We start from the raw sequence: 19,146 nt of genomic DNA, 5'->3' as shown, positions 1-19,146 counted from the left end.
ACTCTAGAATTGTCCATAGATCTTTAGGTGCGTAGAGAAGGTTTTCGAATGTTCTCGTATGTACTAGTCCATTCCAGTGGGACTCGATTCTTCTCGAACGAATGAATCATTGCGGTGTCTATGCGATGTTAAGGTCATCCGAGGGCGGGCCATATTGTGAGGTTAGGTCGAGTCCACACCGGCCCGCAACACTATTAACATCCGAACCCCTCATACCGACAAAATGAACAGTAACAACGCGAAAAAGTAACATATTAGAAAATGATGTATAGAAATATCTTATATGTGAGGATACTTCAACTACCTGTGATTTGGATACTATAAATTTCGAAGATTCTGTCAGCAGTGATTCTCCTGAATGAAAGAGTAGTTACGATCTATGCATTCTGTTGTCCTAAAGTAAATTTATAGTATCTTAAGTTTTTTTTTAATTAAATATAACATTAATGTTTCTTTTTCATTAAAGAAAAACATTTTTATCTTATATTAGGCTTATATTGTAGGAATCATGTTCTAATGTTATTTCAATTCTATTTTATCACAGGAATTTATTTAATACTTACACCGTTTTCATACTATAACTTATTATTTGCTTAGATGGAACACAGCTCCAACATTATTATTATTTATAAGATTTTTTTTTCATAAACGTGGGACTAAGAACATTATCATTTAGTACAATGAGAGTACTCATTATTTGTGTCAAATAAACCTAGTTTGAATAAATTGCTTACAATAAAAGAGAAGTTTTGGATTTTTGTCCTCTAGAGCCATATGTTCGAAGCACTGTGCGGCGGCGCCAATTTTTTTTAAATAAAACCCGCTGTATATTATTGCATATTTCAATTATTTCTTCAATTTTAAGCAATAATCGTAATACAGAATGTACATAAATTGAAGAATTGAAATGTTAAACGAAAATTTTGTAATTTCCAGACTTGATATAATCTCAATTTATACATTTATAAATGCTAACTTGAAATGAACTAATGTCAAATATTACAAAGTATCACAGTTTCGGCAGAATGGCATCGTTAAATGAAACTGAACATATCGAAATTAATTAAATCAAATTGTTTAAGTAGTATGTTCAAAAGTCAATAACTCGGAAACGGTTGGTTTGAGGTACACTGTGTGCATTTCGATTTTTGCTTAGAATTGAAAGAAGAAATGAAATATGGAATAATATTACAGGAGGTTCTATTAAAAACTAAACTTTGATGTGCCACGACTTTATGACCGACCCTGTATACTTAATTTAACTTTTTGCGGTACCTCCTATATTTTACCTAATAATCGACCGTTTCCATATATAAAACGACCCTGTATATGTTATGTTCTAGTAGACCTATTTTGATGATTTTTTAAGCAATTTGTAGCTAAATTCTTTCACTTTTTAACACCTTTTTCTGAATTAGAATCGAAAGTCTGCATCTGTCAATTATACGAGGGAACACAAAGTGTTCTTATTTTGTTGAAAATCTGGAACACACTGTGGAATATGTTAAAAAGGAAGGAATTTGAAAATTATTTTATCATCTAGGTGTATCTTTTCCGGATAGTTTATTTTTTTGTTCATCTGAATAGCTTTATTTTTTATGGAGATGTTCGCTTTTGAAGTAGACACTAATATTTGTTCCTATTTTTTCATTAAAACCATGCAATTGCTTTTGATCCCAGTCAACAGATTTATAAAATAATGTTTATGATTTATGTTATTGAAAAATCGTATTATAAGCAGATTAGAACTATAGCAGAGATGGTTTTAAGCCTAGAAGTTGTATCCGCTATAGCTGCTTTGAATTGAAGATGATAGAAATCAAAATTACGTCGCTAACAAAATTAGGTGTGTACAAAGTACAGTGCAGTCTCTTCCTCGAGACAAGTTCAAATGCTAGACGTCCAGAACGTATTTTCTATGAGAACTGGGAATTGAGACGATGGACTTATTCTAAGCAGCGGCGTGCGGTGACAATTATAGGCGGGGAAGCGAATCGGTAAAAAACCCTATTTCGAGACATTACTTGTACATTTTCTTAAAAAACGTACCTTTGAAAATTCCGAGGCCAATTTCCTTGTTCGATTAAAATTCTATCGAAAATTGTTAAACGAACAAAAACGCATAAAGTTATAATAGTTAAAATACGATATTTTAAATTAATTTTCCGAAGCACTTGACGCGCGATAGGCATCTATTTGTATTTGAGGTCTACTCCTTTCATCAGCCATTGCAAATTTGTCTATAACATCATCATAAAATCTTGGATTTTCCGTTAATTGTTTTACGCGCTGTTTCTCTATTGCTAACACGGCTAAATTTGAAAGTCTGTCTTCGCTTGTTGAATTTCCCTGTCCTTCTGGACTCTCCATTACAAACGAAACACTAAACACTAAGTTAAATCCGAAAAAATACTATATTACCTATAAAATCGCAAGCGAACCCGTCCCGATAAATTAAGTCGCGGAAGGCGGCCGAAAGATCGCTGCCGTGGCTAGCGACTGTGCGCGATTTTTCGGCTTAAATTTATCGTTTGCGTTCGAGGTCAATAACATTTACATAAAGGAAGGATAGGCGACCGGCGGCGATTTCCAGACACGCATCCATGCAGTAAAAGCCTAATTAAATTTACTACATTTATGTAAGGTTTCAAATAAATAATTTTAACAAATTAAATTAATCTTTTGTTATAAAATAACAGTATTATTAACGTTTTATCTTTAAAAAGTTTAGGGAAGCGGCTCTTCCCCTGCTTCCATGGACCGCACGCCGCTGATTGTGAGTTTATCGCTAAAAAACCGCCGTTTGTCAGCTTTTCAAATTTATAACGAATCGCACCTAAGGAACGTACATGTAAATTTAGAACGGATAACTGTAAGAAGAAAATTAAACGAAGCAAATTTTATCAAGAAGGCCTGCTTCAGAACCACAACTTACTAGGTCTGTTGACTAGGACCAAAAGGAATGGTTTTAATGTAAAAATTACGAAAAAATGTTAGTGCCTTCTTCAAAAGCGAATATCTCCAAAAAAAATAATGCTATTGAGGTGAACTAGAAAACAAACTATCCAGAAAGGATGTACCTAGTTGATAAAACGATTCTTAAATTCCTTACTGTCTTAACATATTTGACAGGGTGTTTCAAACTTTCACCAAAATATCCACATTTTATTTTCCCTCGTATAATTATGGACAGAAGGGAACTTTTGTTTTTAATTTGTATAGAGGTATTAAAAATCATTTTAAATTTAGAAAAATATTTTAATTCATAGAGAAAACTACTGAAGCGTGGTAGTTGACAAATTTGAAAAGATTAAGGTTGATTTAACCTCGCAGTTATTTAATTTTGTTTGTTCTGTCTTTTTTTATAAACCGCAATTGAAAAAAATGTAGGCACCAACAAAATTAAATTCAATTTTAAACTGTACAAAATTTTGTAGTACTCAGTTAGATTTCATTAAATTAAACTTGAAATTATTGATCTCATATATAATGGTTGTATAATAAGGTGTCTTCAATTGTCTAGTAAACTATAGCAGTAAATTTAAAGAAAATATGTAACAATACGTGAAAATATATAAAAGGGATTTTTTGAAAAAAAATTGGTAAGTAATGTGATTTAGTTTCGACTTAAGATTTCCGATTAACAATATAAAAAAAATAATTGAGACACTGAACCAATTTTGAATACAATACAGGGTGTCCCAGAAATAAGTGCAAGTATTTTAAGTGGTGGTAGATATCGATATAAGAAACATATTTTCTCTTTATCGTTTTTCAAATAAGTCCAAAATAACGGAGTTATGTTACTTTGAAAATTTCCAAAAAAAAATGATTTTTTGCTAAAACTTTGAGAACCACTGGATCTTTTTTGAATTTTCTTTCTTGTAAATTTAATCTAATACCTATGTTGCCATATTATCAAAAAATTATGTTTTTAACTAAAAACTAAAAAAAATTCCAAAATTTTTTCCAAAAAATTTCGAATTTCCAAATTTTTTTTTTGTGAAAAAAACCTCATTTCTGCGATTGAAGTATACTATCAGTAAAAATACTTGCACTTATTCCTGGGACACCTTGTATAATGTTAGTTAGTTTTGAAATATAATGTCAACTACAGTACATGTATAAAAAATGTTATTTATATACAGGGTTGTTCACCACATACGATACGGAGTATTGTAGCTAAACGATTAGATTTTTACAAATTGTAAGTTTGGGGTTCGTTGAAGGACTATTAGAGCTACAATTTAAAAATATTTTTACAAGATACAGAGTGTCCCAAATAAATAAAAAATATCAAAGTTGTATTTGTTTAAATGGAACACCCTGTATATTATTACATTTTTAGTTTCTACGATTAAAATAAAGGTAAATTTGATTAAAGTTTATTATACTTAAACCTTACCGTTTTTGAAATATTTTCAATTTTGTGAAATTGCAGTAAAATTTTTAAAGCTTCATTTCTCCAAAGGTATCAATGTTTTTAATACTAAATATTTAATGAAGTTTATTTATTGATCAGTTATTGTGTTGCAATAATAAAAATAATACTACCTTATACAGAGTGTCTAAAAAATTATTTTAAATAATTATTAGCTTCAAACGGCAATAACTTCTTTAATTTAAATGGAATGCCCTGTATATTTTAGGAGAATCAGATGCACAATTAAATTGTCTATCAAATTGTATTATACCATTTTTTACCTATCCCTTCAAGTTTTCGTATAAAATGCATTTTCTTATAATTTAGACCTCATTTATCAATATATCAATGGAATATTGACATTTTAGATTGTTTTTAAAGCAACAAATGTACAAAATGTACAGACTAGTAATATTATCGTTTTTAGCAAAACGATAATATTACTAGCCCATTTGTATGCAAAAAGAAAACTATTTAAATCTTTATAAAAGAGTATACCATTAATTAAATATAACACCATTATTTGCGCCCATATACTAATTAATTACATACTTAATTGTGTTCGTTATTAAATTATTATAAATAAATGTGGATTTGAGTCAGAAATCAATATAATAATAAGTTATCAAATTAAAGTCTCTGTAGTTATAAATAAGCATTTATTAAAAAATGAAATATCATTTTTAAGGTGTTACTTTTTATCACACTGTCTAATGCCCATACAAAATTCAGTTTTTTAGTATTTGGAGCAATTATTATTAATCAAAGCAAACAGTCAGTTAATGTTGTTTGAATACTGGAATCATATTAACTGATCCTCTTTAACAAATATTTAAACAGTTTTTTTTTTATTTTTTAATGAAATAAACGAATTATATCGACAATATTAGTATCTGTACTCTTTAAAAATTTGGTACATCTTTAAAAATAATTTAACATGTCAATAGTCCATGGGTATATTGATAAATAAGTTTTAAATTACAAGAAAATGCATTTTCTACGGAAACTTAAAGAGATAGGTAAAAAATGGTATAATATAATTTGATAGACAATTAAATTGTGCATCTGATTCTCGTAAAATATAGAGGGTGTTCCATTTAAATTAAACAAGTTATTGCCGTTTGAAGCTAATAATTATTTAAAATAAATTTTTAGACACTCTGTATAAGGTAGTATTATTATTGCAACACAATAACTGATCAGTAAATAAAGCTTAATCAAATTTACCTTTATTTTAATCGTAGAAACTAAAAATATAATAATATACAGGGTGTTCCATTTAAAAAAATACAACTTTGATATTTTTTACTTATTTAGGACACTCTGTATCTTGTAAAATTATTTTTAAATTGTACCTCTAATAGTCCTTCATCGATCCCAAAACTTACAATTTGTAAAAGTCTCATCGTTTAGCTACAATACTCCGTGTCGTATGTGGTGAACAACCCTGTATATCTATCTCATTATTTTTATTTTAACTCACGACATCTTAGAGAGGTTGTCATAGTAACTAGATTGGCTAGAAAATTGATCACTTGATGGCTGTCAAATGACATTTAAGCCCGTGTCAAAAAAATAGATTTTTTTAAGTTAGAACTTTCAAATTTTCCTCTGTATTTTCCCAGAATTTATTTGTTTGAACCTTGTTTGAACCCTTTTTCAAATAATAGAGATGATAAGTCAAGTTGCAAAACGTTATCAATTTAAAAAAAATGGCCTAATGACATATATTAATAGTGGACTCTGAAATCTACATAAACATTTTTTTCTTTAAAAATTAAATATTAATTTTTATTTTTAGAAAAACCAGATAAAAAACAATGATTCCACTCAATGGGCACGTTTTTTCTTGTAAAACAATGCTTCAAACATTTGCTAAAATAGTTTTTGCATATTATCTCGAAACAACGTTTTTGGGATAAGACGCGTTTTGCAACTTGACTCTCCATATTCACATAAAGAAATAAACCATAAATAAATACAAAAATAATGTAAACAGATAAATAAATAAAGAACTCAACTCATAAATCTGATATAAAACTTTTTCTAGTCATTTATAGAGAAATTAAAGCCCCTATTACAAGTGATATACAGGGTGTCCCATATAAGACTGTACACTACACGAATATCGTAAACCAGGGGTTATAAAAAGATGATAAAAGTGGCGTCTTGGCTACAAAGTCTTGGTTTGGGACAACTTGTATAACATGATTTAAAAAAAATAACCTCATTATTTGACAATGTTAATAAAACATCACCTACTTCTGTCATATTTTTTTTATTATGCATAAAGAAATAACTAAGTTTACAGCTATATTACTTAGTACTCCACCACCATCCAGGGGGTATGTGTTAACATTTTTCATATAATTATAACAAATTTTTAATCAAAAATGCACATTTTATTAAATTTTTTAGCTGAAATTTACGATGGGTGTACCTCAACAAAAATTATTTGCTAGTATGTCCCATTTGAACAAAATTTTACCAGAAGACCGAGGAGATTGTGATATTGAAAATGTGGCAGATTTTTATAATAACGCTAAAATTTTCGTCACAGGGGCTACAGGTATGTACTAGTAAAAATTATAAAGATAATATTAAATTATTTCAGATAAAATATTGTTAGTATTTCATTAATATTATGGTTAAAATAATTTTGCAAGAAGATATAATTCCTATAAAGGGATATCGTTTTTTAGGATTTCTTGGTAAAGCCCTGCTAGAGAAGTTGCTGAGGTCTTGTGACAAAATTGACGCAATATTTCTGTTAATGAGACCTAAGAAGGGAGTGGCAGTAGAACAGCGGCTTAAAGATTTACTAAAAAACTCGGTTTGTATAAAATTTAATATTATACACCCAGATGCAAAAAAAACGGATTTTTTTTTGTCAAGTTTAAAATTTATCTTTTTTTATTTTTAGCCCTATTTCCTTGTTTTTTTAGCAAACTGTATATAAATTTATCAACTTTAATTTGTAAACTCAATTTATTATAAAGGGTATAGCCGGATTGATATGGTCGAATCAAAATAATTTACCTAAATTTTTAGCTCTTTAACTCAAACGGTTTTCGAGATTTTCAAAAAAAATCTGTTTTTTCAATTTTATTTTTATAGTAAAATTCAAAATTAATTAATGATGATTTTTTTCTAAATCTTAGTAGTATATGATATGAAAAAATAATATGGTCATGATTCTTAAACGAAAAGCCCATTTTTAGCACACGAAAGAAAATTAAAATCTTCATTTTTTTAAACTTTGCGAAATATGTCACTCACTAAAAATCGTCAGAAAATGTGTTTTATACTGTACTTAATGAATAGTGCTTTCCATAAAATGAATAGAATGAAAACTATACGAAATAATATACATGTACTGATTTCTTTCGAAAATCGGCAACTATGAAACTATGATCCCTTTCCCGACATAAACGGTACATTGTGAGACAGAAAATTGTAGAGAGAAACAAGCCCTATAACATAGGATATAGGATACAACATTTTAATGAACACTGGTTTCCACAAAATCAATAAAATGAAAAATATACGAAATAATATACATGTACTGATTTCTTTCGAAAATAGACAACTATGAAACTATGATCCCTTTCCGGACACAAATGGTAAATTGTGAGAGAGGAAATTGTAGAGAGAAACAAACCATATAACATAGGATACAACATTTTAATGAACAGTGCTTTCCATAAAATGAATAAAATAAAAAATATACGAAATAATATACATGCACTGATGTCTTTCGAAAATCGACAAACTAAACCAAACTATGAAACTATGATCCCTTCCCCGACACAAACGGTACATTGTGAGACAGAAAATTGTAGAGAGAAACAAGCCCTATAACATAGGATACAACATTTTAATGAACAGTGCTTTCCATAAAATCAATAATATGAAACTATGATCCCTTCTCGAGAATCGACAACTATGAAACTATGATCCCTTCCCCGACACAAACGGTACATTGTGAGACAGGAAATTGTAGAGAGAAACAAGCCCTATAACATAGGATACATCATTTTAATGATTAGTGCTTTCCATAAAATGAATAAAATGAAAAATATACGAAATAAAATACATGTACTGATTTCTTTCTAAAATCGACAACTATGAAACTATGATCCCTTCCCCGACACAAACGGTACATTGTGAGACAGGAAATTGTAGAGAGAAACAAGCCCTATAACATAGGATACAACATTTTAATGATTAGTGCTTTCCATAAAATGAATAAAATGAAAAATATACGAAATAAAATACATGTACTGATTTCTTTCGAAAATCGACAACTATGAAACTATGAACCCTTCCGGAACACAAACGGTACATTGTGAGACAGGAAATTGTAGAGAGAAACAAGCCCTATAACATAAGATACAACATTTTAATGATTAGTGCTTTCCATAAAATCAATAAAATGAAAAATATACGAAATAATATACATGTACTGATTTCTTTCGAAAATCGACAACTATGAAACTATGATCGCTTCCCGGACACAAACGGTACATTGTTAGACAGGAAATTGTAGAGAGAAAGCCCTGTAACATAGGATACAACATTTTAATGATTAGTGCTTTCCATAAAATCAATAAAATGAAAAATATACGAAATAATATACATGTACTGATTTCTTTCGAAAATCGGCAACTATGAAACTAAGATCCCTTCCGGGACACAAACGGTACATTGTGAGACAGGAAATTGTAGAGAGAAACAAGCCCTATAACATAGGATACAACATTTTAATGAACAGTGCTTTCCATAAAATGAATGAAATGAAAAATATACGAAATAATATGCATGTACTGATTTCTTTCGAAAATCGACAACTATGAAACTATGATCCCTTCCCCGACACAAACGGTACATTGTGAGACAGGAAATTGTAGAGAGAAACAAGCCCTATAACATAGGATATAGGATACAACATTTTAATGAACACTGGTTTCCACAAAATCAATAAAATGAAAAATATACGAAATAATATACATGTACTGATTTCTTTCGAAAATAGACAACTATGAAACTATGATCCCTTTCCGGACACAAATGGTAAATTGTGAGAGAGGAAATTGTAGAGAAAAACAAACCATATAACATAGGATACAACATTTTTAATGAACAGTGCTTTCCATAAAATGAATAAAATAAAAAATATACGAAATAATATACATGCACTGATGTCTTTCGAAAATCGACAAACTAAACCAAACTATGAAACTATGATCCCTTCCCCGACACAAACGGTACATTGTGAGACAGAAAATTGTAGAGAGAAACAAGCCCTATAACATAGGATACAACATTTTAATGAACAGTGCTTTCCATAAAATCAATAATATGAAACTATGATCCCTTCTCGGGAATCGGCAACTATGAAACTATGATCCCTTCTCGGACACAAACGGTACATTGTGAGACAGGAAATTGTAGAGAGAAACAAGCCCTATAACATAGGATACAGCATTTTAATGATTAGTGCTTTCCATAAAATCAATAAAATGAAAAATATACGAAATAATATACATGTACTGATTTCTTTCGAAAATCGACAACTATGAAACTATGATCGCTTCCCGGACACAAACGGTACATTGTTAGACAGGAAATTGTAGAGAGAAACAAGCCCTATAACATAGGATACAACATTTTAATGATTAGTGCTTTCCATAAAATCAATAAAATGAAAAATATACGAAATAATATACATGTACTGATTTCTTTCGAAAATCGACAACTATGAAACTATGAACCCTTCCGGAACACAAACGGTACATTGTGAGACAGGAAATTGTAGAGAGAAACAAGCCCTATAACATAAGATACAACATTTTAATGATTAGTGCTTTCCATAAAATCAATAAAATGAAAAATATACGAAATAATATACATGTACTGATTTCTTTCGAAAATCGACAACTATGAAACTATGATCGCTTCCCGGACACAAACGGTACATTGTTAGACAGGAAATTGTAGAGAGAAACAAGCCCTGTAACATAGGATACAACATTTTAATGATTAGTGCTTTCCATAAAATCAATAAAATGAAAAATATACGAAATAATATACATGTACTGATTTCTTTCGAAAATCGGCAACTATGAAACTAAGATCCCTTCCGGGACACAAACGGTACATTGTGAGACAGGAAATTGTAGAGAGAAACAAGCCCTATAACATAGGATACAACATTTTAATGAACAGTGCTTTCCATAAAATGAATGAAATGAAAAATATACGAAATAATATGCATGTACTGATTTCTTTCGAAAATCGACAACTATGAAACTATGATCCCTTCCCCGACACAAACGGTACATTGTGAGACAGGAAATTGTAGAGAGAAACAAGCCCTATAACATAGGATATAGGATACAACATTTTAATGAACACTGGTTTCCACAAAATCAATAAAATGAAAAATATACGAAATAATATACATGTACTGATTTCTTTCGAAAATAGACAACTATGAAACTATGATCCCTTTCCGGACACAAATGGTAAATTGTGAGAGAGGAAATTGTAGAGAAAGAAACAAACCATATAACATAGGATACAACATTTTAATGAACAGTGCTTTCCATAAAATGAATAAAATAAAAATATACGAAATAATATACATGCACTGATGTCTTTCGAAAATCGACAAACTAAACCAAACTATGAAACTATGATCCCTTCCCCGACACAAACGGTACATTGTGAGACAGAAAATTGTAGAGAGAAACAAGCCCTATAACATAGGATACAACATTTTAATGAACAGTGCTTTCCATAAAATCAATAATATGAAACTATGATCCCTTCTCGGGAATCGGCAACTATGAAACTATGATCCTTCTCGGACACAAACGGTACATTGTGAGACAGGAAATTGTAGAGAGAAACAAGCCCTATAACATAGGATACAGCATTTTAATGATTAGTGCTTTCCATAAAATCAATAAAATGAAAAATAACGAAATAATATACATGTACTGATTTCTTTGGAAAATCGACAATTATGAAACTATGAACCCTTCCCGGACACAAGCGGTACATTGTGAGACAGAAAATTGTAGAGAGAAACAAGCCCTATAACATAGGATACAACATTTTAATGAACAGTGCTTTCCATAAAATCAATAAAATGAGAAATATACGAAATAACATACATGTACTGGTTTCTTTCGAAAATCGACAACAATGAAACTATGAACCCTTCCCGGACACAAACGGTACATTGTAAGACATGAAATTGTAGAGAGAAACAAGCCCTATAACATAGGATATAACATTTTAATGAACAGTGCTTTCCATAAAATCAATAAAATGAGAAATATACGAAATAATATACATGTACTGATTTCTTTCGAAAATCGACAACTATGAAACTATGATCGCTTCCCGGACACAAACGGTACATTGTTAGACAGGAAATTGTAGAGAGAAACAAGCCCTGTAACATAGGATACAACATTTTAATGATTAGTGCTTTCCATAAAATCAATAAAATGAAAAATATACGAAATAATATACATGTACTGATTTCTTTCGAAAATCGGCAACTATGAAACTAAGATCCCTTCCGGGACACAAACGGTACATTGTGAGACAGGAAATTGTAGAGAGAAACAAGCCCTATAACATAGGATACAACATTTTAATGAACAGTGCTTTCCATAAAATGAATGAAATGAAAAATATACGAAATAATATGCATGTACTGATTTCTTTCGAAAATCGACAACTATGAAACTATGATCCCTTCCCCGACACAAACGGTACATTGTGAGACAGGAAATTGTAGAGAGAAACAAGCCCTATAACATAGGATACAACATTTTAATGAACAGTGCTTTCCATAAAATGACTTTGACTCAGGATTTTTTTAGAATTTTTTGAAGTGGTAGAACAAACAATATGAAAAAAAAATAAAAACTAATTTTTTTAAATCTTCTTTTTTAACTAACTTATATTTTTGTTTAGTTTAAAAAAGTGCGTAGAAAATATTTTTTCATTAAAAATACATCATTGCCAGAAATAAATATAAGGATTATTATAAAAAAAATGAAGATATATTATTATTTATTCAGTTTAACGTGAATTTTTCAAAAACTCAGTTTTTGCGTAATCATTGCGTAGCAATATCATTGAAAATGTGTAATAAGCAATATCATTGTGAATTTGAAGTAAAAAAATATTTTCTACGCACTTTTTTAAACTAAAAAAATATAAGTCAGTTAAAACGTTAAAACAGAAGATTTTAGAAAAAAAAAGTGAGTTTTTAATTTTTTTCATATTGTTCCACCACTTCAAAAAATTCTAAAAAATTCCTGAGTGTAAAGAAGTATAAAAGACATTTTATGACGATTTTTAGTGAGTGACATATATTTCACAAAGGTAAAAAAAATAAAGATTTTAATTTTCTTTCCTTCACTAAAAATCGGCTTTTCGTTTAAGAATCATGATCATATTATTTTTTCATGTCTTAGACTTCTAAAAATTATAAAAAAATCGTCATTAATTAGATTTTAATTTTATTATAAAAATAAAAATGAAAAAACAGGTTTTTTTGAAAATCTCGAAAACCGTTTGAGTTAAAGAGCTAAAAATTTAGGTGAATTCTTTTGATTCGACACCAAATCGATCCCCTGAGTGCGATTCAAAAAAGCCGCGGGGGTAGATTTCCCATATTAATCCGGCTATAGCCTTTTAAAGTATTTGCTTATTATACAGGGTTAAACGAATAGTTATTTTTTTACCTTATCTTTAAAACACCCTGTGCGATGTTCCTAAAAAAATATTTTTCGGTCAGAACTATGTTTCCTGAATATCTTGTTTTTTCATTCCTGTCAACACATGCCTTGGTTAATTTTTATTACCGGCTCCAGACCAATGCGACAAAAACTAAACACGATTATCAGACAAAAACAAGTCAAAGTTGCGACAAAAAATGGGGCATTCTGACAAGACAAACTTGAGTCAAATTGTCCACACCGCAAGGACAAAAGTACAACAAAGTCAAAAGTTTGTTGTTGCAAATGAGTTTTATTAACCATGTGTGATTTCACTAGTCTCCTACTGTTGACAGCACACGCCAACCACAACTTGTCGTAAAATATGCGAACAAAACATAGACACTTTGATATTTACCGACTCGAGACGGGACATTGAAAAGTCTCCGAATTTTGAAACAAAACAAAAATGAAACAAAAATGTCGCAGAAATGTATTGGATTTGTCGCAATTTTGTCGTAAAACATGAATGTTTCTGTCTGCTTGGTCTGGACTCGGCATAAGATCCAAATGAACTTGTCACAAACATTTTCCAATTTTTTCAATTACCGTTACTTTTTGATGTTATTCTTCATAATGACGAGGTGGCTTTTTTCTGATTTTTAGGTATTCAATAAGATTAGAGAAAAAAATTCGGATGTCTTTGAAAAAGTGAAAGTGATTCCAGGCGATGTAGGTTTATCTAATTTAGGCTTGTCCGATCAGGATCTGGCATTCCTTATCGATAAGGTCAATGTGGTATTCCATTCGGCAGCTACCGTCAAGTAAGCTTTTATTTTCATGGCTTTTTATATGTTTTTTTTAATTCTCTCTAAACCGGTGTGAAAATTTAGAAAAGTATAAATAGTCCAAGATCCCAGAGCGATCAGACATAACTTATTCTCACAAGGATGAAACCTTAGGCTCTTAGTAGTGCTCTCATGTGCTTTCGCTTGTGCACAGGGCAAACCCCATAAACACGCAGGTATTCAAAGCACATGAGAGCACTACTGAGAGCCTAAGGTTTTTAGCCTAAGTTTCATCCTTGTGCAATCTTCACCTGATTTTCGATGCCAAAGATAAGGGTACTTTTCGATCTGCTGCCTGGAGAAGAGACTACAATCCAGACCTCTGCTTTGTTACTAGTAACCATAAGGGCGTTCCATTGCCAGTCGAAAGAAAAGTTGCCGGTGACTTCCCCCACAGCCAACATAGACCAGTGATCCTGAATGTGGGTGTATCAATCCCTGTGGTCAGATCCACACCTCGTCCAAACCAATATGCACAAAAATTAGAGCAATGTATCCGCTTTATACCACCTGAACCAGAAAACTATAATCGTTTCATCGGGGCAGTAATTTCAGCAGCGAATAAATACATTCCTAGGGGGTATATAAAAGAATACATACCGGGCTGGAACGAATACAGTGAACATCTATACGAGGAATTCAAAGAGAGCGGAGATCAAGAAGTTGCAGATAACTTCCTCCATAGTCTAGACACTGCTAGAAGAAACAGCCGGATTGAAACAGTGGAAAACACAGACTTCCATCGATCTAGTACGAAGGCCTGGACCCTTCTACTTAATTTAGGAGGTTCAACAAGACAAAATAGGCCAAGCTCTCAAATATCAGCTAATCAAATTGCAAATTATATAGCTGAGACATCTAGGTCTCGACGTGATAAGGAGCACACAATTGAGATTAAAAGGAAATTGAAGGAGTTAAGAACAACCACTCCCCATATCTCGGAATATTCACAGCCCTTCGAAGCAAAATAAAAACACTAAATCACCACAATACACCAAAACACTTTTACTTTTACACTGGACGCGCGTTTCGCTAACCATGTTAGCATCATCAGCAGAGACAAAAACAGTTTATAATCATCTGCTGATGATGCTAACATGGTTAGCGAAACGCGCGTCCAGTGTAAAAGTGTTTTGGTGTATTGTGGTGATTTAGTGTTTTTATTTTGCTGTGTAACACCAAAGGTTCCAACCCTCAACTGTAAGCCCTTCGAAATTGAAGACATAGTCACAGCTATTAAAGACATCAAGCCGAACAAAGCTCCTGGATATGACAACATTCATCCAGAATTCCTTATTTACGCTGGAAAACCTGCCCTCAATTGGCTTTGTAGTTTCTTCTCGAGAATTTTATCAACCGGCAACATTCCAAAGGAATTAAAGAAAACTAAAATAATAGCTGTGTTAAAACCAGGAATATCTAAAGATCAACCTCAGAATTATCGACCCATAGCCCTTCTTAGTTGTACCTATAAGCTCCTAAAACGACTTATTTTCAATAGAATAAAGGATAGTATCTGAGACTATTATTATTAAAACCTCCATAGTTTTTGTCGATTTAACAGCTGCTTACGACACAGTCTGAAGAGATGGTATAGTTTATAAATTACTTAAAGCACTTTCTTGTCAAACTATAGCTCGAGTTATCAACAACATGCTTAGTAACCGGTATATCCAAGTATTTTAGGGAGAGAGCACAAGTAAACCTAAAAAAACTTAACAACGGCTTACCCCAAGGCTCCGTTCTCGCCCCTCTCTTATTCAACTTATACATCTCTGACCTACCAGATACGCAATCTAGAAAATTTTGTTACGCAGACGATATAGCCATAGCAACGGAACATGAATTGCTATATCGAACCCAAGAAACGCTTACAAAGGATCTCGCATCCTTGAATGCCTATTTTATAAAATGGAGATTTCAACCCAGTGCAAATAAAACAGAAGTGGCTACCTTCCATCTTAATAACAAGCTGGCGAATACTGAAATAAGCGTCCAGTTTGGTAACACCACTCTGCGTAATAACAAATATCCAAAATATCTGGGTATTACTCTAGACCGTACACCCTCATTTCAAAAACACATAGAAAATGATGCTCAGAACACGAAATCAGAACACGAAACAGCATTATACAAAAACTTTGTGGTACTTCTTGAGGTGCAAAAGCAACAACACTTCGGATCTCCGCCCTTGGTCTGGTATTCAGTGTGGCAGAGTATTGTGCACCCGTGTGGTTGAACAGCCACCACACAAATCTCGTAGACAGACAGCTGAACAACACCATGCAGCTGATTACAGGGACAATCAGATGCACACCTAGTTATTGGCTTTCAGTTCTGAGTAACATCCTACCTCCAAATCTACGCAGAAACGAGGCTCTTCTTAGAGAATTTGATAAAATAATAGCTACCCCAACGCTACCTGTTCATGAAACACTTCCTGCTTTACAGGTGAATAGACTTAAATCGAGGAATCCACCTTTGCGAACAGCTGAACAACTAAAAAGCAGTAACTACAATTCTCGAGAACAGTGGCTTCAGTTATGGAGAGAAATGGCCGATGCGCACCTATACTCCTGGTTCAAAAAATAACTATTGCCGGACACCGGGTACCGATTTAAACCGGAAAACATTGTCAACTTTGAATAGGATACGCTCTGGCCATGGAAGATGAGCGGATTCCCTTTATAAGTGGGGAAAAATACCTCCCCAGAATGTGATTGCGGATCCCCTCACCAAACCATCCATAACATAACTAGAGAGTGCAACCTACGCGCTTATGGTGAAGACTGGAGGGACTTTCTGGACGCTTCTCCATCAGCTTTGGAATGGATAGGGCATCTAGATGTTAATATATAGTGTTCGTAAATACGTTTTTTATGTTGTCTTTTTATAATATACTTGTTTTTTTTTTTTATATTTACATTGTAATGTTTTCATTTACATTGTAGTTTATTTTATGTCTATGTTTAAGTGTCTGGTTTTCTTGCATGTATATGAGTCATACGATAAGTAAATAAATAAACGTGAAAATAAGTTATATCAGATCGCTCTAAAACGGGATTAATCATTTTAGAACAAGCAAAAATTTTTATGAAGAATTATTTTTTCTCAAAATATCAATAATAAAAAAGGATTTCCTCTTGTAAAGACAATCCGGGGACATACTGTATAGCTAAACTATAATCATATTATTTTAGATTTAACGAGAAGCTTAAAAACGCAGTAATATTAAATACGTTGGGTACTAAGAGACTACTAGAAATATGTATAAAAATGAAAAATTTGAAGGTAATCATTACAATCCTATAATTTAACCTATCGATTGGCTCTTGATAATTTTTTTTGTGTGTTTTTCAGAGTTTTATTCATGTATCTACCGCATTTTCCAATGCAGAAAAACGAACAATCGAGGAACAAGTATACGTTCCATCTTTCGATGCTGAGACAATTATTAATTTGATTGAAAATCTACCCGATGAACTGATTGAAGCTATCTCGGATAAACTAGTGGTATATTGGAGCTCATTTGGTGCATTTCTGTAATTGTATTTACTTAAAAAAATGTTATTTTTTTTTAGGGAAAGCATCCGAACACGTATACGTTTACGAAAGCTTTAGCTGAACAATTAGTGTTACATTATTCAGCTAAAATACCTACAGCTATCGTCAGACCATCTATAAGTAAGCACAAATTGAACGATATTTACTGTTCTCCATTCACGCAGTTGTGCCGCTCTGAACTGTTCAAGAACGTGATACTCTCACTCCATTCAATTGAGTCATAAAGTTCAGAACTGTTCCGCGCCATATGGAGGCACCAGGGGCGCTATTCTGTACAATCGTCGGTATCGGTAAGTTACCGACAGCTATCGGTACGTACGGCCAATGAGCGTCGTCTTGATTGTTGTTGTCATAGTTACCGATGTTGTCATAGTTACCGATATACAAATACGTATCGAAAGCTGTCGTAACCATAAAATAATAAATACAAGAAGAAGTGTCAAGTCAATGTTAAATTATGGAAACAGCGTGGCTGCCTGGGTAACTAATTTTCAGATATGGCGGCTGGGACATTTGACATGACATAGACATGACAATTTCAATTTTATGAAATTTATTTCCGTTTCCGGTTTTTAATGGCGGGCTGTTCAGGAGGTTTAAATGAGGGTTAATATACTTTTTACTCTTTCTAGTAGTAAATAATACAACAAAATTACTGAAAAAATATTTATTTGGAATTTAGAACAATGTAAATATGCAAATCAACACAATTAAAGAGCTATAATCCAATAAACTACTGTATGAGTATCAAATATTTAAATAATATCAGAGATGCTGTGTTAAAGTGAATTAGTAAAGTAACAGTGCATTGACTTACAGAAACTTGAAGATAAATAAATGTTTTCACAGCTTCACGGGCATAAAACTAAATAACTGGAAGCAGGAAAAAGACAACCGGAACCCACACAAAACCTGAAATCAAAAAAAAAATATGTAAAAAACATAAATATAGGTACATAAGACTTTTGTGAATTAAATCAAACAGGACTTGAATGAAAATAAAATGAATAAAAAATATGATACATATACATTTAATACCTCATTTGTATATTAAAAATAATCTACATACATAGATTTATAGCATTATTGCTATGAAAATACATAATAGGTACCTATGTGATATGTAATTACGCATTTCTGTTCATCTTGTAGAAAATTAATGTAGGCTAATAATAGTTCAATAATCATAATTTACCTTGTATAACTTGCTTTCAATTGCTCAAAATCACCGATCAGTCTTTAAAGTAGAGATACGGAAAAATCCTTGGCAAAGAATATCCCAAGATCTTTGGGTTTAAAGCTAAAAAAATATAAAAACAGTTAATATATTACCTATTTATATATATAATATGGCCCATACCTACTACACGCAGAAACGTCGATTTCATCATTTTCTTCATGTAATTAATATCATATATACTTTATTAAAGTGTTAACAAGGAACTTTATATTAAAAAACATCTTTGTACTTATAAATTTCAGCCGAAATATCAGAAACAAACTTCCAATCAAATCTAAACAGCAAAAATTAAAATGGCGCCCGACCTTGCCAGAGGACTCGGGAGCT

At 31.7% G+C, this 19,146-nt stretch overlaps 1 protein-coding gene across 1 annotated transcript in view; it reads left to right on the top strand.

Moving 5' to 3' along the window:
• Positions 1 to 6,669: 6,669 nt before the first annotated feature.
• The window catches only part of LOC115888680 (putative fatty acyl-CoA reductase CG5065), a 29,235-nt gene continuing 16,758 nt past the window's right edge, over positions 6,670 to 19,146 (top strand). Inside the window, exons 1-7 of the mRNA XM_030908460.1 lie at positions 6,670 to 6,768; positions 6,842 to 6,992; positions 7,126 to 7,256; positions 13,834 to 13,991; positions 17,216 to 17,306; positions 17,376 to 17,528; positions 17,597 to 17,699. Of these exons, the coding sequence (XP_030764320.1) occupies positions 6,854 to 6,992; positions 7,126 to 7,256; positions 13,834 to 13,991; positions 17,216 to 17,306; positions 17,376 to 17,528; positions 17,597 to 17,699 (775 nt within the window). The 5' untranslated portion in view covers positions 6,670 to 6,768; positions 6,842 to 6,853. The remainder of the gene's footprint in view (positions 6,769 to 6,841; positions 6,993 to 7,125; positions 7,257 to 13,833; positions 13,992 to 17,215; positions 17,307 to 17,375; positions 17,529 to 17,596; positions 17,700 to 19,146) is intronic.

The sequence above is a fragment of the Sitophilus oryzae genome, unplaced genomic scaffold, assembly GCF_002938485.1.
Source record: "Sitophilus oryzae breed Bouriz unplaced genomic scaffold, Soryzae_2.0 scaffold_806_pilon_pilon, whole genome shotgun sequence".
Classification (NCBI taxonomy): domain Eukaryota; kingdom Metazoa; phylum Arthropoda; class Insecta; order Coleoptera; family Curculionidae; genus Sitophilus; species Sitophilus oryzae.
The sequence above is the reverse complement of the archived record's forward strand: the minus strand, read 5'-3'. Positions and strand labels throughout refer to the sequence as shown.